This window comes from Aplysia californica, unplaced genomic scaffold (assembly GCF_000002075.1).
Source record: "Aplysia californica isolate F4 #8 unplaced genomic scaffold, AplCal3.0 scaffold00180, whole genome shotgun sequence".
NCBI lineage: Eukaryota > Metazoa > Mollusca > Gastropoda > Aplysiida > Aplysiidae > Aplysia > Aplysia californica.
Genome location: NW_004797450.1, coordinates 1,162,315 through 1,186,954, shown reverse-complemented (window position 1 = coordinate 1,186,954; position 24,640 = coordinate 1,162,315). Strand labels below are relative to the sequence as shown.

The 24,640-nt window shown below is 39.4% G+C and overlaps 1 protein-coding gene across 1 annotated transcript in view; it reads right to left on the bottom strand.

The window, feature by feature from the left end:
* Positions 1 to 24,640, bottom strand: part of LOC101860654 (nuclear pore complex protein Nup107) — a 52,808-nt gene that overhangs the window by 25,419 nt on the left and 2,749 nt on the right. Inside the window, exons 2-13 of the mRNA XM_005098354.3 lie at positions 22,450 to 22,561; positions 19,981 to 20,064; positions 18,734 to 18,810; positions 13,872 to 13,955; positions 11,582 to 11,651; positions 6,685 to 6,841; positions 4,348 to 4,492; positions 3,962 to 4,033; positions 3,489 to 3,580; positions 2,997 to 3,075; positions 1,257 to 1,370; positions 733 to 915 (exon numbers count right to left, since the gene is read on the bottom strand). Coding sequence (XP_005098411.1) covers positions 733 to 915; positions 1,257 to 1,370; positions 2,997 to 3,075; positions 3,489 to 3,580; positions 3,962 to 4,033; positions 4,348 to 4,492; positions 6,685 to 6,841; positions 11,582 to 11,651; positions 13,872 to 13,955; positions 18,734 to 18,810; positions 19,981 to 20,064; positions 22,450 to 22,561 — 1,269 coding nt within the window. The remainder of the gene's footprint in view (positions 1 to 732; positions 916 to 1,256; positions 1,371 to 2,996; positions 3,076 to 3,488; positions 3,581 to 3,961; positions 4,034 to 4,347; positions 4,493 to 6,684; positions 6,842 to 11,581; positions 11,652 to 13,871; positions 13,956 to 18,733; positions 18,811 to 19,980; positions 20,065 to 22,449; positions 22,562 to 24,640) is intronic.

Genomic DNA, 24,640 nt, shown 5'->3' with positions numbered 1-24,640 from the left:
GATGAGGCGTGAGGTGGAAGAAGAAGAAGAAGAAGAAGAAGAAGAAGAAGAAGAAGAAGAAGAAGAAAAAGAAGAAAAAGAAGAAGAAGAAGAAGAAGAAGAAGAAGAAGAAGAAGAAGAAGAAGGAGGGGGGGGAGGGGGAGGAGAGAGGGCTGAGGGAGAATCCACCCTGTCCTCCCCTAGAACCTCATAGCATGCCAGATCGACCGACACTTTGTTGCTCCACAATAAACAAAGTGAAACTAACGCTAGGCCTAGAAGAACGGAAGTAGAAAGCTACGGGCGGGCATGCGCAAGCTGCGTTTTCGTCTCTCTCTCGGTTCGGTGTTTTCCGCGTGTAAAAAATTATCGCAATTTGCGACCGAGAGCGGTCCAGCGGAGGAAGGAGGAAAGTAGCGGGAAAAGCTCGATGAAGCGGAGTTTCCGCTATTTAGCGAGAAAGTGGCAGCTATGAAGACAGGTGTTATTGCTTAGTGTGATAGGGGTTGTGTGTTAAAATATGGTGGCCGCAGCCGCGTTGGACAGGTGCCTGTTTTACACAGTTAAATTATATCGAAAAAACGCAAGGGGGGAAATGGAAAGTGGCCGTTTGTACAGGTGACCGTCTTATAGTGGTGGCCGTCAGGGCAGGTTTCACTGTACTTCATACAAAGGAAGTTAATCAGATAGTGTACAATGGCAGATAATTCTCCAAGATATTGACATACTGGTTTCCAACTTCGTGACACATACCTCTGAAGCCATCCGCCAGCACACGCTTTTCCACACATCCCTGTAAGCATTTCCCTCCACTGAACTCTGTTTTCCATCACCCGCAGAGCTATAGCTGTAATAGTTTGGGTCATGAAGCAACCTCCACCCTTCAAGTGAAGCAGCACGCCAGGGTTGGCCACAAATGTGACAGAGTTCTTGAGCCTGAAAGGAACAATGTAAATAAATAAACATTTGCAAATTGTCAGTTGTAGCTATAAAACCCAATTAATGACTTTTCGACCCAACGGACGTTAATATTTGGCCACAAAAATCTAAAATATATAGAGATTACAATAAATATATATGCAATTCCTTCCTTCCAAGACCATACGACACCATGAGCAGGATTTCTTTCTGAGCAATATTGTGAAAAGAAGCAGAAGGTTGTACCCTTCCCACGTTCTACAATCATGATATTAATGTCAAGAAAGGCTACACTGTAATTTGAAGTTGACAAATCAGTAAGCCAAAAAGGCAAGATGAAAGAAAAAACACAGGTATACCTTATCAAGCTGCCCAGCTCTCAAACACCAGAAGAGACATTTCAAAAGTAACCTTTCATCCTCCTTATCTAAATCATCCAGTGGTTTCCTTTGTCTGTGGGGAGCATCAGGGTCCTGAAAAATCAAACCAAACTGAGTTTTACAAAAGAACTTGACCATATCAAACTTCAAACACTGAGTCAAAAGCAGCATCTTCATGCACTTTTTTTTAGTAGAGGTTTTACGGCGCTCGCAACTGCATAAAGTCATACGAGCACCAAAGGGTGGATGTCAACAGAGAAGTCTTTACAGGGAATCAGGCTTACTCTGCTCACCTCTCTAGCTTCAACAGCACAAAGTTTGCTTCGACTATCAAGGCACCCCGGAAAAAGCGGGCCAAAAGAGTGTGACAAACATTCAAAAGAAGTAGAGGAAAAAATGACAATAGTAAGTATTAGGAAAGAAAAAGCAGCAGTTCCCTGTTGCAGTTCAGGCACAGTTATGAACATGATATTGATGAATCAGCCCATTTACAATTCTACTGTGTATAAGAACATGTTAATGTCCCCCCTTTTGGGAATGGCTGAAAGACACTTCAGTCAGTAGCATCGCCCAGGGGGTTACTTCCAGCATTTTTTTAAAATACATTGACTAGAACTAAGGAAAGTGATAAAACCGAAAAATTCTTTGCAGATCACTTTCACTAACTTCAGTTGATACAGCTGATCAATTTTGCTTTGACACCGTCTCACTTGGACCAGTGTCAGCACTTCTTACTACTTTTAGTCACATATGCAACTATTACATCAATTAGGTATCAATCCTAACAATTTCGAAGAGTACTTATTGATGGTGTCCGATATTTTAAAAGACATTCAACATTTTTTAATGGCACACCTTTCAATGCCATCCACAGACCTAATGTCAATATGCTATGATAACGGATAAGGTTATCAATCAGTTTCGAGTACATAGAAAAAAATGTTTCATATAAGTCTTTTTTTAGATTCAGTCATGATGATATCCTTTTAATTGCATGAAAATTGATTTCCAGCATTTAAACTATATTCTGACCACACCACAGGAAAGCCACAGGCTCTTACCATTAGTCTTAGTAAGAGTTTTACGATGCTTGCAACAAAAACATGTCATTGACAGTGACATTACTTGAGTGCAACATACAAAGAAAAGAAGGAGGAGAGATAAATCTTTGAAAGGAAAGAAGGAACAAATCACACCAGAGCACCAGCCAACACCAACAAGTCACTGGGGCTCAGTTTGACTTTGGCCAAAGTTTGATTAGGGCAAGTATACCAGCTTGATGGTGACTAGTTTAAACAACAAGGAAAAGAAAAAAGATGAAATAGTTCTAAAAACCCTAAATTAAGAAACAGCACACATAAAGATGCGATTGATGCGATTGCAATGTCATTACAATCAAACAAAAGCTCAAATGAAGAAAAGAATGATACTTTAAAAACGAAAAGCTCTATGAAATCTCTTGTCTTTTGCACACTATCTCTAGCTTCTGACTGCATAATGAAAACCAGGCCTTATTTGTTAGGAAACGCACCTCAGTCTAACTTAATACATCTTATAAAATCCAAATCAAGGATACAGACAAACAATTTTAATAATCTTGAGAATTTGAATCAGTACACACTTTATTTTTTAGGGGGGGGGGGGTACAATCAGCGATACATAAAACAATAAACAGCTGAAAAGTGTCAAGAGTGGAAACCAATGTCCCATCCCACTCACCATTTCGGAGATCGTAGGTCGCTCCGTAGTTGCTCTCAGTCCTTGCTTCATTTTCTGCAGGTGATGGAGAGAATTTTCCCTGTGGGCCAAATAGGGGTCGGGTAAAATTATGCCAGAAGGGGTTCATAAGTACCCCAACCAATGCCCAGATCAAATCATTAAATACTTGGAATAAAGTCAGGACCTATTGGTTCTCATCAAACACACTTGATAGAAATATATAGCAGACCACTCGGCAGAAACATGAAACAGTAATGATTGTGACAATATTCAAATAGAACCCACATAACCTATAAAATATAAACCACTCTAGAGAATCTAAAAGATTTAAACAGTGCTTCCAATCAAATTGGACACCTGTGCATTTGTTACACAAATTCTGACTGGCAGAAGAATTCACTATTCTTACAAACAATTCTTTCCAGTGGCAACAAGAACTTTGTTAATTTGTCTGAAACAAAATAATCTGAAAGGGCATACAAACACGCTTACCAGGAAACTGGCTGGTCCACAAACATTTTCACATTTTCAGCCCAAGTATCTAAATTCTCTGCAGCACACATCTCCAGCCAATCAATGACAAGCTAAAAGTAAAAAACAAAATTTGAAGTTAAGTTATTTTACAAAACACAATTTTTAACTTTAATCATTACATTCACAATCTCAAGAGTCTTCATATTGAGTAATATCACATTCCTTCGTATTCATATGTTATTACCCACTAATAATGCACTTGTGACTATAATGCAACAGTTAATAGACAAAAAAGAGGCTTAAATTAGAGAGCTGAATTGACGGAGTTATCAAAACCAACAATTGAGAATCAGTAGACAACAGATTGACTTTTATTAATGTCTGTACCTAGACTGCAAACTGCCGCTGTCAAAAGAAAAATGAGTAACTATGTTTAACTGGCCGAGTAACAAAATTGGAGTTAATAATCTGCGACAGTCATGAATTGTCACCTGACTCTGCCGCACAAGTCTATCTTTCTCATACAGATGACTTGTAATATTCTGCTCACTGAGTGACCACACCTGCAACAAATATGAGATGGTAATACATCATTATTTAAAGACTTTCCTTTCTCCTATATTTAATTGCAGCGAAATTAGACTTTCGTGCAAAAACTGTCATTTCTCTTTGGATACTAACAAACTCCTTTTTCTCTTCAGAACAATTAATCTTCACAACTGACTGAGGCAAAGCAGCACAATAACTTATTTTTCTTTCCCATTCTTTACTTTGTAGCATTAAAAATGATATCTTGCTTCTAGTGATAGATTGATTTTTAAATTCTGACAAAAACAGGAGAAACATTCAAATAAATCCTAAAATCTTAGTAATATACCTTTGTCAAGAGTCCTTCATCATTTGAGTTCATGTCATCATCTTTTGCTTCAGTTTCCAGTCTGTCTTTGTACAAAGATTTCACCAACTGCCAAGTTTCAAGCTCACCTCTCAACAGGCCCAGAGTGGTCACGGTTCTTTTCAGTCTGTAAAGTGATACAAAGCCACTGTACCAAACTGATCTCTTCAACTGACTAGAAAATACATTTTACAGAAAATATTGTCTTGCAGTCAAATACTTTTAACTTCTAAAATCTAAACACTTCTTGGGCAGTCATTGTTTTAACTCACATAAAAAACAATTTTCATTCCCTTAATGAATCTTCATAAATGTAAAGTATTCCAAGTGTTGTCATTCTCTTAACAGAATCTTCATAAATGTAAAGTATTTGTGAAAGTATTTTTAAAAAATAACTTTTCTTGTCTCAGAACAGTTTCGTGCAGCATTTTTTGCCCTTGAATGTCAAAAGTAACCCAAACCTGGATTTCTTTACTGAATACAACAGAGGCATGCAACTAGCACCTATGACAAAACTGGAATGACTACAATAAAATTGGAACAACTTGCCGTATGCTGCTAATAATGTTACTTCTGAAACACAATGTACAGGGTGATCCAAAAAAAACTTTACAACTTTTTTTCTAAATATCTTGCGCAAATGTTGTTCTAGAAAGATGAAATTTGGAACAGATAAACTTCATTCAAAAGGAATTTGGTTGACATAAAATTCATACAGAAGAAACTTATTTTCAGAACGGAAAAAGCATAAAGAAAAAAACACACATAAACGCAAAATGCGCCAATTTCTAAAAAAGACACTCTCGCAAGGAAAGTCATGAGATGATTGATTTGATTTTTGTCTTCTTTTTCTCTTTAACATTTAATTGTTCCAACCTTGTGAAATTAAACGATATTTAACTTCTCTTAGGGAGTTAAAGAACTAATGTAACATTTTTGTTCTGGAATTTCTCAAACAAATGCTCCGCATGTCTTCCTTTGGACTCAAAACATCTTTTAACGCGTCGTTTGAAATGCTCGATGATGGCCAAACACAGTTCCCGTGGAATGTTTCTCACTTCATCACGGATCGCTTCAATCTTTGTGCTGGGATAGTCTGTCACACAATGTTTTCAAACTGGTTTTGAAATATCCTGTTCTTCAGATAGCCCCACATCGGATTCAGGTCAGGAGAATGCGGAGCCCAAATGTGTTCACTTCTGCGACTGATCACATGATCTCCAAAGTGCTCAGCTGGCCATGTCATTGATCTGACAGAAACGTATGGATTGGCCTCATCTTGTATGAACCACTGGTCTTGGCGATCCAAGTGCCGTTGTCTCCCCAGATCCGTCCAGAATTTGTTACGACATTTTGTGGTAATGCGTACTGTAGCATAGTGTAATAAAAGGTGGGGAAAGCAAAAAATGTGTTGTTTTTTTAATGCGCATTATATTGCAGAATTCTTTAGTGGAATCATCTAAAATGAATATCACTCAAATTCCTTTTGAATTAGGAATATTGTGTTCAAATATGAAGACGAAAGCTTCAGTGTGGAGGAAAATATTTACGAAAAAAGTTGTTAAGTTTTTTTCGGATCACCCTGTAATTTACTAACAAATTCCTTATTCTTATCCAGAGTATAAAGGTTGGAATCTTGGAAGCGCATGAAATTATGATCTTCCATTTAACAGAGGGAATGCGGAAGAGCTAAAAAGATTAAATTAAAACACTCTACTCTATACGGTCGCTTTTAAGGACAAGCGGGCTAACCCAGATTTCAGGGGTTTCCAAAAATCTTGACCTACACCAAAAGTGGGCATTGCCCTACCTATAGGAGAAGTTTGGTTTCATTTGTTTGTTTAGTCATAAAGAAAACTCTCCTTGTCTTTTAAAGGGACTGAATAAGGATCCAAAAACTTTACCTTCGATTTTCTCAAAACAGCATTTTTCGGCGGGAGAGCCCACTTGTGCTTAAAAGTGACCACATAGGGTATACAGCAATTCTAAAATTTTACACATTGAACCCATATAGCCAATAAACTAGTCCCAGGCATGTTTCTCACCATCCTGTAGAGCAGGTACACCTGGGGCTAACCGTGTTTAAGGAGTCCAAGGATGGGGATTTAGGAAACATCAAGGTCCAAGGTTCAAAGAGTATTACATCTCTCAGCCTGAGAACCCGAAACATGAGACCACACATCTGAACAAGAACCCTGCGTAGAGAACACAGCCATGACACAATCTGGCAACCGTCCACAAGGAGCAATTGCCCAATTAAGTGACAAAACAAAAACACAATCTGTTCGGAATAATCTGAAAAAATTCTCAAAGCCTTACTTGGGTTGGTTCCTGGTGACACCTTTCTGTAGTTTCTTCAACTTGGTGACCAGTTCTGAACAAGACATTTCATAGCACGACAGGAGATCCATCACTTGGTGTGGGGCCGGGCAGCGTTTCATTGCCGACATGAAGTCCTCATACAGCCCTGACGAAGCTGGAGGAAATTAAACAAGAGCACGGGAAAACTGAATAGGGGAAAACTGAACACTGAATGAGCGCAGGAGAAAACTGAACCAGAGCACAGGGGAAATTGAACATTGAAGGACGGCAGGGGGAAATTATCTTGTATGAGAGCAGCGACAAATTGAAAGAGAGGTGGGAAAATTTAAACATTGAACAAGAGCAGAAGAAAATTGAAGGGGAGCAGGTAGGGGATAACTGAACATTGAACCAGAGCAGCAAAAGATTGAAAGAGAGGTGGAAAAATTTGAACGGTGAAAGAGAGCACTCTCTCTGGAACCATCACTCTCTCCTCCGATACTTTTATCGTTTGATCGACAGTCATTTTCCATCATAGACATGGCTTACTTTTGAGCTTTGCTTTTTCTTTATGAGCACCCATAATTTGCAACTAAATCTAGAACTAGTGAACAGCTATGCTTAGTGTAGTACTAGAAGTAAACAATAATGAATAGGCCTGATGGTGTTGTAGCATAAACACAAACTCTTTGTAACTTTCAACTTCCCTCTCAATTTCAAGGCACAAAGTTACTGAAAAGATCCCTACAAGGCACATGTGTCAAACCCAAGGCCCGTGGGCCACATCCAGCTTGGTGAACAATGATTATACCCAGACTGCAAAATAATTTTATGTCATCCATCCTGAAAATCTCCATAACACATAACTTTAGCCCAAACATGAATGAACTGGCTGCCAAGAAAAGATGCTAAACATCTATCTCTGACATATTGGCATCAGAATGAAAACTGATATGCCTTGATTCATTTTTATTGAAATTTTGGTCGGGTTTAACTCATATCATTTTTAAAAAATAAAAAGTTAAGTTTTCCACTGCTCAGTGAGCGTAGGGATCTTTTCAGTAACTTTGTGCCTATTTTGGCCATGTTTACAGTTTTGTAGTGAACTCTAGATCATACCACCATGTTCGGGTTTTCCCTGTGTTACACCCTTGCGCACTGAATCAGACAGGGAAAACAACTAAGTACACAAAAGATCAGCTGTTAAACGTAAACAATCCAAGTCTGAGTGTACCATCAAATGTGCTTACTAGTTTGGCCCAGTTAGGAGTTAGAAACAGCTGTGTTTGTCAATCAAAGGTAGTAAAGAGTGACAAGAGGGGTACGAGAGGTGGGACAAGGAAACAGAGAAAAATTATGGTGTGTCAGGGGATTCCTCGTGACACTGTTTCTAAGAATAGAACTACGACTACTGTGAACAAGAAAAACTTAATACAGATAGACACTCGTAATGTATTTCAACATAACTGTCCCAACTTAAGAATTGGCTGTATTAACACCCAGTCGTGCTGCAACAAAACAAACATTGTAAGAGACGTAATTGAAGAAATGAACATCGACTTGTTGTGCATCACAGAAACTTGGCTTCGAACAGAAGGCGATGAATCTATCATAGCCGACCTTCTACCACCCGGCTTTGAACTTAAATCTTTTTCACGCGGATCACGTGGTGGCGGAATTGCTTTTATTCATCGGCGAGGTTTACCAGTAAAGTTCATCTGCGGTGGTCCATCGTATCGCACATTTGAATCAGCCACTGCTTTCATCAGATCAGAGCAACTTACCTTCCGTGTGACATGTATCTATCGACCGCCACCTAACAAGAAAAATAAATTTACAAGTAAAGAATTCTTCATAGAATTCCAAGATCTACTCTTTCAACTAGAGCAAGCTGCCTCCCCCTTTTACATCATAGGGGATTTCAACTTTCACTTTGATGTTCCATCTGTGCCAGACACCAAACGCCTTGTTTCAATTCTTGATGATCATAATCTACAGCAGCTAATCAAAGAGCCGACACATCGTAGTGGTCACATTTTGGACCTGCTAATTACCAACACTGCTGACCAACATGTTTTTAAACATCAGGTTTTAGATAAGGCTATCTCTGACCATTCTCTTCTGATAGCTAACATTAACATCTCCAAACCAAAACATGTAAGAAGAAGCATACTTTCAAGGAACACGAGAACAATAGACACACAGGCACTTCGGGACGACGTGAGCAAAACACTGACAAGTCTATCCTCCCTAGATGCAGACACATTTCATGACACTCTCAAAGCGGCAATCGACCAACATGCGCCAATGGTAAAAAGAAACATTTCATCGAGACCCTTTTCTCCTTGGTTTTCACTTGAAATCAAAGAGGCCAAGAAACATCGACGTCAGGCAGAACGCAGGTGGAGGAAATCAAAACTTCAAGTTCACAGAGACATCTTTATTAACCACCGAGACAAAGTCAACTCAATCATCGAAAATAACAAGAAAAAATACTATCTACATGAATTACAAGATGTTAAATCACCCAAACAACTCGTTCAGACTACCAATGCTATTCTGGGAAAAGAAACAATATCTCCTCTCCCCTCTGCAACATCAGATGACGAACTTTGTAGTTTATTTGTGACTTTTTTCAATGACAAAATTAATACCATACGCTCTTCTCTCGACCTAGAGCCAAATGGAAATTTGGAATTTTCAGAATTTACTGGACAAATATTAGATTCTTTTAGTCCAGTTACAAATAGTGATATTTTAAATTGTATTAATGGGTCAACCATAAAAACATGCGACCTTGACCCAATGCCTGCTCATGTATTCAAAACCTGTATTGATATTGTCCTACCTCACATTACTCAGATAGTGAATATGTCACTTGCCACTGGCACAGTACCTAATACTTTCAAACAAGCTATTGTAAAACCTTTATTGAAAAAACCCGGGCTTGATAAAAATGAATTTAAAAACTATCGACCAGTTTCGAATTTGCAATTTGTCTCAAAAATTCTAGAGAAGATTGTTTTAAGTCAAGTTTTGTCTCACATGAGAAAAAATGGTCTTGAGGAAATTTACCAATCTGCCTATAAAACTCATCATAGTACCGAAACTGCGCTTTTAAAAGTAACGTCTGATTTATTGGATTCCATTGATAGCAAAAACATCTGTCTTTTAACTCTTTTGGATCTGTCCGCAGCTTTTGACACAATTGACCATGCTATTCTACTCACAAGACTTGAGCGCTCATTTGGCTTATCGGGTACTGTGCTTTCATGGTTTAAGTCATATTTACTAGAAAGAGTTCAGTCAGTGCAAATTAAAAATAGCTTTTCAAAGCAGGTCAGGCTCGATTATGGAGTTCCACAGGGGTCCGTTCTTGGACCAGTGCTCTTTACACTATATACACAGCCCTTAGCAAGCATTTTACAAAATCATGGATTGAATTATCATTTTTATGCCGATGATTCCCAAATGTATGTTAATGGCACCATTCAAGATCTACCAAACATGATTTCCATCACTAAACAATGTTTTTATGAAATCAAAAAGTGGATGACAGTAAACAAATTGAAACTAAACGAAGAAAAGACAGACATCATTCTTATAAAAAATCCACGATTAAATAAAGATCTGGAAAGTGTCAACTTTGATTTATATGGGCATATGACATCTAGTAAAGAAGTTGTCAGGAATCTCGGTGTATATATTGACCACCACTTATCAATGGGCTCGTTTGTAGGATCTCTGTCCAAATCCCTTTATTTTCAGCTGAGAAGGATAGGCCTAGTTCGAAAGTACTTAAGCGAAGAGACCACAAAAACACTGGTAACATCTCTTATCCTATCTAGATTAGACTATTGTAACTCACTCCTGGCAGGTCTGAACAACAAATATTTGAATCGTTTACAAGTAATTCAAAACAATGCCGCTAGACTGATAACAAGATCTAAAAAACGAGACCATGTCACTCCATTATTAAAAGAACTGCATTGGCTCCCTGTAAAAGAACGAATAATATTTAAAATCTGCGTCATGTGTTTCAAATGTGTAAATAAAACTGCTCCTTTTTATCTACAAGAACTTATCAGTATATATAAACCAGGGAGAAACCTAAGATCATCGAACGATAACACCCTACTTGTGACACCTGTAAAATCATACAAATCATATGGAGAGAGATCTTTCTCATATCTTGGTCCATTTATGTGGAACAGATTACCCATGAAACTAAGACAAATAAGAACACTTGATAGCTTCAAAAGACATCTTAAACATTTTCTGTTCCTACAGGCCTATCCTTCATAAGCTTTTAACGTTATCTTTCATTACATTTGTTCTTTTCCTATGTCTGGATGAAAATAGTCTGTGTGTGTGTGTGTGTGTGTGTGTGTGTGTGTGTGTGTGTGTGTGTGTGTATGTGTGTGTGTGCATTAATGTATATTGCTTGAGAAGAAAGGAAGTAGTAAGAAAGGTTTTTGAAAAATGGGTATTCCAATGTAAAGCGCATTGAGCTACTTTTTTTGGAAATGCGCTCTATAAATGTTATATATTATTATTATTATTATTATTATCCTGTTCGGCTCAAAGGCTTAAGAGTAATTTGAGTTTGGCCCATGGTACGATTTATCTTGACACTCCTACACTAAGAGAATATTGTCAATTAACATCAAGATAAGATACATGCCAATGGTTCTCACAAATTTGGAAGTTGATATGAGTCTGGAATAAGCATATTTCTTTTCACACAAGAGCAAAGTACACTTCAATCACTGTGCTGTGTATAGGGAACGCTGTCCGCTTTTACCATGCAACAAGAACTGCATGATAAGGAATGAGTTGCTGACACACATCATATAAATTTAATTATATTAAAATTGAGATCATATTTTCAAATTCTCTTTAGCCTCAATTTTACCTTTCAGTCCTGGGTCTCCATCGGCCAAAAACGTCAGGTTGCTTTGTGTCAAATCTTCTGTCATGTCAATCTGAATAAGCAAAATAAAATTGTACAACTATAAAAACATTTCAAACTTTTTGATCATGTCACTGAATACCTAGGACAAAGAAAATATCAATGAGGAGAACTGAAAAATACTAAAGAAGGGAATATGATTTAACATAACAGAATGGCATATAAATATGACTCTTTCTAAACACAAATAAAGCCTAAAAAAATATTTAAACCGATATATGGCATTTTCCCACAGAGACCCCCCCCCCCCCCTTTCTTCCACCTAAAACATCACACAACACACACACATAAATCAATACCCAGAGAAAATTTATATGTCTCTAGTAAAACATTCCATGAGAAAATACTCATGTCTCCCTTCAGCATTTCGCCATGGTCCCCTTTTTCCTCTACATCATGTATAAGTATTTGTTTGGAATTTGACAATTATGCTTCTTGGGTGGGCAGGGGGACATTTTAGCAAGTCCAATATAAATGTCTGTTAAAGACATTTCACTCTGTCAAATAAGGACATTCAGTTCTCAGTTATAGCAGAGACCTAGCCATCACAGTTCCCTATATTTCCAAGCAAATCTTTTTTCTTTAAAGGAACAGTCAGAGCTATCAGTGGTAAAGTGTTGATGATCAGTCTAAAAATTCCATACCTGCCAACATTGCCTGGGCCAAAATCTGTAGTTGGACGCAAATTTTGGTCCAAAAATCTGTAGTTGACTTTAAAAATCTGTAGTAGGCTATATTACCTCTTGTCGCATACTTAATTTGGGACCCTTATCAATATTTTATTTTGACCCACATCAAATATGCATGATTGTGTTTGCGACTTCAAACAAATGTAGAAAATTACAACCCAAAAAAAAAAAAAGACAAAATATGAAAACTACCAGAGCCATTTACCCTATTAGTAGTTGGTGCAGTTCCTGTCCTATTCATACCTGCACGCACACACACGAATGAAACCAACCCCCCCCCCCCCCCCCAAAAAAAAAGAAGCAAAGATGAAGAAAAGGTGGGCCTTGGATGACTTAGGCCTAGCTTTAGCCTTTTGTCTTTGCAGAGTTTACAAGGAAAGAGTATGACGGATCCCGAGTCCACATAAGGCCTGCACCAACACGCGTTTTGCAGAGAGTTTTCTAGATCTAGTGGTAATAAAAAATTTAGAATACTAAAATTTGCTTCCAAGTTCAGTTTTTGTCCCCTGGTGTTGCCTTCAACCCCCCCCCCCCCCCCCCCCCTCCCGAAAGTTTCTTTTGAACTCTTTGAATCTCCCCCATTCCGGAGTCCTATACTACGCAGCGCTCAGACTTTGAATGAACTTTGGTGACCCTTACAAGTGCCCGTGCTCACAATGTGATAGTACGCGCAAGTTCATTGACCGGTCACAATGGCGAACCCGACAAGACGCTTGTATAACTATAACTTTCTTTTCTTTTCTTTTTTTTTCCCCACAAGTGACGGCACAGGACAAATATTGATTTATTTTCAGGGCAACACAGCGTTTGCCATGCACAGCCTTCATGTTGTTACAATTAATGTTGCGTTATCAAACTACTACCAGCAAATTTCTCGGTGGTAACGAAAGTGAAAGTATATCTTGATTATCCCGATCAAACGTCGGTATCACACCCGCTTGCCACCATAGCCGCCTGTCTGCGTGAAGAAACATACTCTTGAGGGAGCCGAATGAATCACAATCGCGACCGGCAAAAATGAACTTACGGGCGTTATCAGATTTAGTTTTCAAGTATTTGATAACTTTCTCAAATTCCCGGGTAATTCCCGGGGCCTGGCAGTCACCCTGCTGAATCCTGAAGTCGGTGGCTTCATCTCAAAATCGGTGGATCGGTAGTTTGACCCAAAAGTCGGTGATCTACCGATTTTTTCTGTAGGGTTGGCAGGTATGAAATTCATCTGAGGAGAACTGTGCCATACAGTCACCAGAAAATAACTGAACCTGTTAGGCAGCATGTATGCCAACTTTTTGCCCATCATTTTTCCTCCTTCAGTTCTATTGAAGTATCCTAAAAATCTTTTCAGTACACCCCAAGGAACAAGTTCAGCAGCTCTAACTGGAAAATATGAGCTTCCTCATCTTCCTCTCCATTTTCTGTGATATTTGCTTTTAAATACAACCTGCACAAGCATTCACTACTCATGAACAAATAACCACTTAACTAAGATTTAAGATACAGAAATGCAAACCTTACATACGTTAATTAAACATCACAATAATTACCCCTGTAGTGAATTCCATGTTCTGTGTTGTTGTCAGTATGGGTAGCACAGGTGAAATATTTTGAGTCCTTAACTCATCCCCTTCCTGTGAAAGAGAAAATTGGTCAAACTCACTACCAAGACTGAACATTTAAATTGTTGTCAAAAGACCAAAATTTGTAAACAAGACAATCATTTTTCATCTGGTCTTCAGAATAATACTCCACATAATTACATAGAATTTCACCTGTCTTTTCCCCTGATCTATACCATCCTGCTGGAAAGTTTTTAAAGATATATAAAAAGGGCGGAATACAAAAATAAATCCATATGGATGTAACTTATTTGAACCCATCATCAATATCAGTCACTTCAGAATTATAATCATGCACTTTTTTTAATCGGGAAAGGCATAGTATCAATCTTGTCCAGATATCTCTCTCTAAGGGCGCAGAGTAGATTCTGCAAATATTGGAATGAATTACAGGTATTCTTGATTCAAATCCACAGAGACTCAGAGTGTTCAGCAATATTTCCTGAAAAAATTTACTACCTGGAAAATTTTTTTACTACCCTGCAAATCAAGCCGCACACCAGCTCGAAAAAGGGAGTTCATTTAAGCAATCAATAACATATATTATTATTGCATAACATATGAAACGAAAATAACACAACAAAGTCCAGTCGACAAATGGGAGGATTAACAGAAGATCGCAAGCTTGCTCACCACTAGATTTAGTTTTCATTTTAGTAAGGTTTTTACGGCGCTCGCAACTGCATAAGGTCATATGAGCAACAAGGGGTGGATGTCAACAGAGAAGTCCAAACGGGGAATCAAGCTGACTCTGCCCACTTTTCTTCTCTAGCCTCAACAACACAAGGCACCCCGGAAATAGTAGTTCATAAGAGTGACAAACAAACAAAAGAAGTAGAGGAAAATGACGATAGTAAGAAGAGGAAAGAAAAAGCAGCAGTTCCCCCTATGTTGTTCCGGCACAGTATGAGCATGACATTGATAAATCAGCCCATATTTACATTTCTACTGTACATAAGAACATTTTAATATCCCTCCTTTGGGAATGGTCTAAAGATGCTTCAGTCAGTAGCACTGTCCTGGTTGTGTGTGTGTGGGTGTGTGTGTGTGTGTGTGCGGGGGGGGGGGAGATTTAGACCTATTGTGTGCACACAGGGTGACGGTCAAAGTGGCTTCTCAATTTTCCAGGTGGTCATCCATTTTCCAGGGGGGTGGTACATAAAAACACACACACATGTAAAATATATCCTGTCTGTTGAGAACCAGTCTGGATGTCATGACTCATATTATGAACGTGAAAGATAAAAATTATTGCTCAAACTCAAAGTGGAGCAATAACTTGAATGGCTCCAGTAGACCCATGCAGAGATGCCAACCACAGAAAACCGAAATGAGTATTGGGAAATATGAAAATGTGTATTTTCAGGGGAAAATGTGTATTCTCCACGACCGACCGACCAACTAGTAAAATGTTCAGGGTGTCCAGTAACATTTCCTTAAAAAAATTTACTAGCTCACCAGCTCGAAAAAGGAAGCACACAAGCATACAATAAACATGTATCCAGTCAACAAAATGTCAGTGTTCAGTGTCGTACTGGGGTCTTGTTTGACTTAAGTATTTCAGTCTGTTATAATATTTTCCTCTCATTATTATTATAAAAAATTAATCCTGTTTTGAGCGTTCGGAAGGGCCTAAAACAGGAATTTCGACTATCAAGAACCAGTCTGGGTGTCATGATTCATATTATGAACTGACAGACAAAAATTATTGCTCAAACTCAGAGAACAGCAATAACTTGAATGGCTCAAGTAGACCCATGCACTGTGAGAGTTGTAACAACTGTGGGAGGGCAAGATGCAGTGACACTGAAAATCTGCCCGTCTTAAACAGAAAGCTAGAACATACACTGTAGGTATAATTTACTATCACCCATCCATTGACACGTGAACATTTTATTTCAATTACACAGACTTGCAAAGTATGAAGGGTCCCAATTCCGCACATGGCCTGCACCAACGCGCGCTTTGCAGAGAGCTCTAATCAAAATTCTGAAATTTGCCTCCAAGTTTTTGTCCTCTGGTGTTGCCTTCACACCTCCTCCCCCCCCCCGAGTGCAATTTTTTTAAAATCAATAATCCCATCCCGTAGTCCTATACCTGGCAATGCCGTTACTCCCACCAAACACGGTCTTTGCTCACACGATGCCGCATTTATTTGTGATGCGAATGCGCGCAGGTTCATTGACCGGTCACGAAGGAGAGCCCGACAATCTAAAAATCGGACGACGCTTGTATTTTCTTTTCTTTTTTTCCTACAAGTGACAGCACAGAGACGAGTTCGAGAAATTTTATTTGCACCGCAACACAGCGTTTACACTGCACAACCTGCATGTCACAAATAAGTTGCGTTATCAGTCTACCGCTGGCAAACTTCTCAGAGGTAACGAAAGCGAAAGTAGATCTTGATTTTCCGGATCAAGCCTCGGTGTCACATACACTTCCATCTGCCGCCATAGCCGCCTGTTCGCGTGAAAGTGAAACGTACCCTCTGAGGAGGTAAAGCTAAACGAATATAATATCACAATCGCGACCGGCAAAAATGAACTTACTGACCTTATTGGACTTGATTTTCAAATATTCCAGTTCCGCGATACTGAAACTATTTTGACAAAAGATGGGACTTGAATTTGGTTTACTCGCCCAAACTGGATCTCGTATTTTTCCCATTCCAGGATGCGTATTTTTTCTTGAAAAGTATTCGTGTATTTTCGGCAAAAAATCGTACAAAAATACGTAAAATCATACAGGTTGGCATCTCTGCCCATGCAACGTGAGAGTTGTACGAACTACGGGAGGGCAAGTAGCAGGGACACTGAAAATCTGCCAGTCTTGAAGAGAAAGCTACAATATTGTTACAATTTACTATCATCCACCCAATGAAACGCGTACACTTTAGTTTAATAACACGGCTTACGAGGTATGAAGGATCCAGATTCCACACACAGCCTGCACCAACACACACTTTGCACTATTCGCAGAGAGCTCTAGATCTAAATCTAATCAAAATTCTGAAATTTGCTTCCAAGTTTTAGTCCTTTGAAGTTGCTTTCTTCTCACTGGGCAAGGTCGTATTACAATAGTCTCTGAACATGAAATAAGGGGCTCCCTGTATCTGCCATAATCAAGAGTTGAAAGAGCTGTCAAACCACATACCACACTGGGCTATCTTTAACTATAAAGAAGCAACCCTGAGATATAAACTTATCTCAGAAGCTTTTGGAAAAGAAATAAAGTGCAACTGATCAGTATAAGACTACGCCATACACAGTGCTTCCACCAGCTGAAGCTGAAAAGTTAGGAAAATTCTGCCGGGGGTCTGGAAGTATGACTTTGTCTTTTCCAGTACATTGTGAATCATTGTGTTATCATTGTTATGTTCAAGTCATGTTTGTCATCACTGTCAGCCCAACTGATTTTGTGCTTTTGCCTCTCATATTAGCTTAAAATTGTTTTGCACATGTGTTTTTCTGGCACTGAGGCTTTGATAACTGTATTTGTACAGCCTTTCACTGCTGTGATGTGTTGTCAATGATAATATCCAAAGTGTATCCTTTCTTGTACATAACAATGATGACATGTTCTGTGCTCTGTGTCATTGTTACAATGCTTGTCATTTATATTACCATTATGAATGGAGTTCATAGTGTAAAAAGTCTTTGTTTACTAAACAAATGGAATTTAAAGTCTACAATTTGCAGGGTCCCGGGACAGAGTCTCGGTGGGGGTTCAGGGGGCGAAGCCCTCGAAGAAATAGAAATTAAGTTCTTTTAGAGGGTTGAAAATGGCATTTGGGAGCCTCTTTGAAGAGATTGCCTACAACCTATAACATTTATTTTTTCGCTAACATTTTGTCTTGTTTGATTTTTTCACCTACATATTTTTTTTATCTTTCCATTGCTGGCAATGTTTAAAAGCAGGTTCCCCTTCCATTGCTACTATAATAATTCAATTAATTTGCCATCGCAACATTGATAGAAGGCAAACCTGGGAATTATGAATAGATATGCACCTTCACAATAGAGTTGCCCGGCGTATACCCTAATTTTCCTCAATTTTCACGTCTAAATGTCGCATGTCACAACCTCGGATCACCACTTCGAATTATTCTTGATTTTAGTAGTTTTAGCATAAATTTCTTTCATTGCGGCCCTTATCGCGTACCCGTGCCGTTGGATCTTCGGATTGACAATTTTTCTAGATCTAAATTTCTAGACAAATTTGGGAAAAAAGTTCCTTTCTGACAGTAATTTTCTGTCTAAGATCACAAGTCAATTTACTTGATCAACATGCAGATTTTCCAGCTGCGGCAACAATCCGAAGAAATACAGAAGAAAAGAGTTAATGATAGAAAGGAGGAAATTGGCACAAAAAGTTCTACAGATTTTGATCAATCCGCAGGTAAAAATGTACTGCCGACCAAACCGCAATAAATGCATGGAGCACAGCGAAATAATGGCCGATTGCAGGAAAAACGCAATCTGACAGGTTTCTATAACATTGACTTAAGGCCGAGAGAATTACCGTAAATATCCGTAACTATAAATTAATACAAGACGATACGAAGGCGAGTATGGATCTTTTGCTACGTAATTTCGGCAGTCCTACGTTATCGCACAATTTCACGGAGGGAGTAGATCATGATGGAGGAACAAGTACGGAACTGGCAGAAAGAACGGATTTCCGTAAAAATACGGAAGAGTGGAAGCACTGCATACACCACATTTAAAAGCGACGCTTAACAGTCTACAGTCTCACACCAAGCAGTCGATTTTCTGTGGCAGTGTACTGACCTTTGTCTTTGCAGGAGTGAAGACAAACACGTCCTTCACACTGGTATTGAATCTGGAATCCAGTCTATTGGGGGTATCTGAGCAAAAAAGAGAAAGAAATTAGAAGTTGGTAATTTTGAATACAAAAAAAATATATATATATTATTCTAACTTTGAGTTTTTCCAATGGCAACAAAGGAACACGTCTGACAGCCTTTTCATCGCCTCTTACCCACATTACAATCTGATCTGTTATGCAGCCACTTCTTTCACAGACAACAGTACCTGGACAGCATACAAACAACCAAGATTGACCATCCCATCCAATAACAGCCCCTCCCTATTTCCCACAAACAGTCACATTCACCTCTAAACCAATTTGCCCAACCTCTTATTCTTTTTGTACATATCACTTACCTTGAGTTTGATCATCATATTGGGTGGTTGGCGGGAATTCTGCAGTGGTCCGCTCCTTCTTTCCTATTAAACATCTATTATTGTCCTTATCTCTATTCATTCTTTTTTGTGTTTGTTACTCTCTTGTAACACCTCTAATCTGCAGTACTTATTTGACTTCATTTTGTTGCAAGTGCCGTAAAACTCTTACTAAAACAATCATCATAAAGTTGCTTTAAAAGCCCAACAGAACCAAAGGAAAATTGAAAACAAGTCCTCAGTAAAAATCTTTACAAAAGGGCGGATTAGGAAAAGTTATTCTTTATAGACCCTTAATAGTTTTAAGGTCACAAGGTGAAAATACTTTGGCATTTCCTATATTATATTCACGTTGCCTGAGATCAGAAAGGCATATTGTAAGTGAAATTAGCATGAACCATCCACTCGCCTTCTGAAAGAACAAGCCTTTACTATATTCTAAGACTTTTTATCTTTTATTTAGATACTTACCGTAATCAGAAAATTGGAAAAAAAATTACAGCTATTTAAGGCACTGCTTGCTCCTCGTCATCTAAACTGCATATTTTTCTTAAATCCAGCTCAAGCTAGCTAAAACTCTATGTTCCATTCAAAATTTTCTTTTAAAGACTCAAACATAAGGCAGTGCCAGCCAGATTCTTTAGTTTTAGTAAGAGTTTTAAAGCACTTGCAACACAATAAGGTCATATAAGTGCAGCAAACCACATCAGAGTACCCGCCAGCCAGATTCTAGTATGACGAAATCATTCACTAGTCACAGAAGAGAAACTCTTTAGGGGTACTCAACAACGAAACAATAAATTTTGACCAAATGACTTCCTAACTGAACTTACAATTTACATGACGGTAGCCACTTCTTGGTGTCCTCACAGGTCGGTTCACTGACGGAGAAACTGCATCATCGAGGAGCTGGATAGCTGGGAACAACAGAAGGTTAAAAGGATATTAACAATGAACTTAACTGTATAGAGGAATATCAATCAATACAAAAAAACAAGCAGCAGACAAAACTAAGGGTGTTAACTAGTTCCTTTGCCCTTTCCAGTAAAGGAAGCAATAAAATTACTGTTGTGCCTTTGAGGTGTGATTATTTCCATTCATTCCTGTTTCAGGTTTAGTAATCAAAGTTTTTGAAAGATTTAAAGGGTTGCAATTACCGCTTACATTTTAAGAACTGTGATACTAATTTCCCTTTCCTCGACATTGAGGTTTGAGGACGGAATATCTGCTTTTGAAGCAGCGTGCTATAAGAAATCGTTCGACTGCTAAAAGGAAAGGCAGGCACAGGACAGCAAGGACTCCTGCCACCACTGTAGTATAGCTACAGTGCAGACTGCAGCTCTGATCAACATGCCAGCTTGTGACAGTGCTTCAGTGACCACCCCACCTAGTGGTTTCTGCCCTGTTTGAATATTCTCAAACCCAGACACTTGTTTCATGAATGCATGTTAAAATTATACATTCGTGCAGCAGGAGAGTCTGCCCAAAATTTCATTAGGCCAGTATACTTGAAAGGGGTTTCTGTCCTGTGGGTGATTGTTCTAAAACCCAGACACTCACTTCATAATTGTAGGTATTGAGCTAGAATTATGCGCTCCGGCAGTGGGAGCACTTGCCCAAAATTTTGTAAAGCCAATTGCAATCACTGCATGCTAACAGGACTGTTTTTTATTGTGGTTTGTGGAACCCATTTCATCTCAAGAATTCAGAAATATGTCAATGAAATCATTCATCAATGATATTTTTCTATTTCTTGAGAGCACAAACAACAATTTTCACTTGGGCTGTACATAGTGTGGCAATGCCAATGAAAATCTATTTTTCGCTTTAGCCCTTTTTTATTTGGTACCAAAGAAAGAAAGAATTTTTAATTTTAAGAATTATATGCTTCTTGAATTTTAAGAATCTGTTCATAAATGTAAAAGTTATGGGGTTGTAAAGGTCTGCAAAATATGTATGACCCACATATAGGAAAATACTCCTCAAAGTGGACCACGCAGTAGCAGATTCTGTAAGAAAAAAAACGGTATCTCAGTAATGAATTGGAATGTTAAAAAGAAACTTGGCTACCCGATGTGTTTTGGGGTGGAAAAATCATTTCTGCAGTCAGATTTACTAACCATTTCGTAATTAATTTGTTATAATTAAAATGTTGGTGTACATATTACGACTTTGCGAAAAAGGGGTATCGGGAAGAGAGCATTTTATTTATAGCATCATATCACAACACGGGATCTTTAAGAAAATATGTTGGCAGCCTGACTAAATAATGGCAAAGCTTTCTTTGATGACTTTAAACCATGCCAACCTTAAAATATAAGTTAATTCAATCTAGTATGCCGTACAATTAAAAATTCTTTTTTCCCGTTTAGACGCAAACACTTCGAGGCGAGATAAGCACGTCTTGGAATGCTCATATTGTGATGTTAAAGGGGAACACAGAGAATAAAACGGATGCGCGCGCCTGCCATTGCCCTATTTCAAACGACAAATGAACGGGCTAGGAATAGTCATGCAGGGATTTGTAGGTCACATACATTTGTCGAGGGAGTGTGGGGAAAATGGCCGGACTCCGTGCCAAGCCGCTTTGGATAGGGGGGTAGTTGTGCATTTATGATCGGGTCAATAACTATTAGACACAGAACATTCAAATTTGAGGACACTATAGAGGAAAGACAGATCTACCTACTCAACATTGAAATTCAAGCTCCTTGTATTGTTTTCGGTACATACGATACAAAAGTGTCCCCAACACCTTCTTCTTCTTCCTCGTTCTCGATGCCACAGCTAGACACAGTCAGTCCGATGTCGCACACAAATTGTGCAGTGCGTTTCAAATCTGAGAGACTGCCATAGAGCTTTCTCTCAAAGGGAGTCACATTCTGCCACGTCTGTGTACGAAGGGTGGTGTAGCGTGGGCAGTGCTGAAGGATATGGTTGGCATCCTCTTGGTCGAGTCCACATTCACAGATCGTGGACTCGCCCACTTTTAATTTAGTGTGCATATGTTCCCGAAACCACAAATATAGGTTAATTTATGTGTACGAACTTCAAAGTCCACATATCATTAGTTTGCCCTCTTTTCTGATTGGTTGCCAAGTTTCATTCACATTGGTCGAGAAACAGAGCAGACCGAGGTTGAGAAAGTTAGTCACTTTACGTTCCAACCTGGTCCAAAAATTTACCCGCAAACGGGAACCATGGCATTGCTACCTAGTGTGCCTTAAGACATACTGGAGCCTACAATTGCCCTTGGCTATCAGACGACATGTTGCCATTCTTCCTTAAGTATGTGCACTTACATTTCTGCAGGTCAATGTTAACACTGCGTCGCTTGAAAGTCTTGGCCACTTCGTCTGGTCGAGGTTGTGGAGTGTCACCCGCTTGCAGGAACGACTCCAGTGATGGCTGTACCTGAGCATAACAAAAGAAGTGACATATGAGGCAGTGCAACATTTTCCAGTATCATTTGCTTATCACTATTATCAGATCTGCTTTTGTACCTAAATATAGGATTCTGACAAAAATCTTTTGAATTCAAAATGGCAATACTAAGCTAACTTTCTTGTGATGTGACACTATCAACAATCATATATATGGATATATATATAACTTCCAAAATGTGAGACTCTTGAGACTCAGTGGTGCCAAAAAATTTTTCTAACAAATTTGACTCCCTTTTCTGTCAGTCACTGATTGACATTTAGTGCTCATATTCCTGGAGTATCAGAGCAAGGAGACGTAGGGTTTTGGAGATATGGCTCTATTGGTTTGGCAATAATATGCATCCCTTGCCTAACTACACACTCATAGAGTTCTCTACGTGCGGACTGACAAAAGGTAGTTCCGCGGGCGACTTCGCGCGCGCACAACGCAAGCCAGCGGCGACTGGCGAGGCCAGGTGAGCGAGAGGTGGTGGTTGAGGGCGGGCAGGGGATTTAACTTTGGTGGACCACCGTGTATCATACCAACAGTGGGGAGGGGGGGTTAAGGGGTGCTTGCCCCCCTGGAAACTATAAAAAAGAAAACACACAAGTGCGAAACAATAACATGAGCGGACAGTCGTGTTTACATATAGCCGGCTTCTCTCCCAAATGAGAACTGGTGGAAAATCGCCCAAGCTGAGATCATATCTCCACAAAATTGCGCCAGCAGACAACCCAGATCCGTCCTGTCGAGCCAGCAAGGAGGAGGACGAAACTATGGACCATTGTTCCTGAGATGTCCCGCCAGCTATCTTGCCAGAACCTGTCTGCTGGGACATTTCAGTAACCCACTTTCAGCACTTTTTAAGGACCCCCGGACAAGTGTTGAGTTCCTGCGTGCTGTCGGCATCGTTAACCGTTTATGAAGCCACAGCGCCAGAAGAGAGAGAGAGAGAGAATTATGCAAATGAGCTCTCGTGCGCATCTCTCGCCCTCCATAGTACTTTGCCGGACCAGGATTAGGCCTAGCCTAGAAGAGTCGCAAGCAAATAAGAATAGATCTAGTCACTAATAATAAATAGTGGACCACGTGATTAGATTGACCAATTAGCCTCAAGGTGTCAGGGTCGTGGGTCAAAGGGCATGGTAGCATGGTCGTGATGACTGAGAAACCCCGTAAGAGACGTCAGTTGATTGTGGGCTGTCGAAGGGTGAGGTCGTGGAAAACTGAGTAGGTGAGTGAGAGCGGACCGCACCAAGGGCGCCATAGCGAAAGTAGTTCTGACCGGTTGTCCGGTAAAGTACAATCTTACCTTTAGAGGCTTAAGCGGCCGGTAGACCTGAACCTACTCTATATACTAAAATTTAATTTTGAAGACAGAATTATAGAAGTCTGCTGGCAACCGTTCAATTCTGTCAGTTGCTGTGCTCACTGCTGTACTTGGCCACCTCTATTCTCACCCGGAGTGAGAATAGTGCAGGCGAGTCTTGTGGCTATTCTCACCCAGTGCGCGTTCACCAAATTTTGCGTTCACCCTAAACCACAGAATTCTACACTGTGTATAACAGAAAAATTGTAGAATTCTGTGCCGTGAACAAATGTTCCATTACAACCAGAGCTGGTAGTAACGGAGTACAAGTACTCCGGCACTTGTACTTATGTTACAATTTTCGGTACTTTTACTGTACTCCGGTACATTTTTTAAACCAGTACTTTTACTGTACACCGATACTTTTTATAAAAGTACTTTTGAGTACTTTTTAAGTACATTTTGAGTACTTTGGTAGCTTAATGAAAGGGTAAGTGCAGGCATTTCTGATCATTATTTACGGAACAAAAACCGATCAACCGCCAAGAGTTTAAAGTTGAAATCAAAGAATGGCCCGTCGCCTCAAAGATCAGCCACTATCGTGAATGTGATCACAAGCGTTGTAAAACTCCTTGAAACGGTACAGTGTTTGCTCCAGACGGGATCACACCGAGGTGTGAACTGACCGATGCGTTTCTTTTCCCCAAACATCGCACTCGCATCTGACCTCACCACCTAAACTTACATCACTCCCTGGG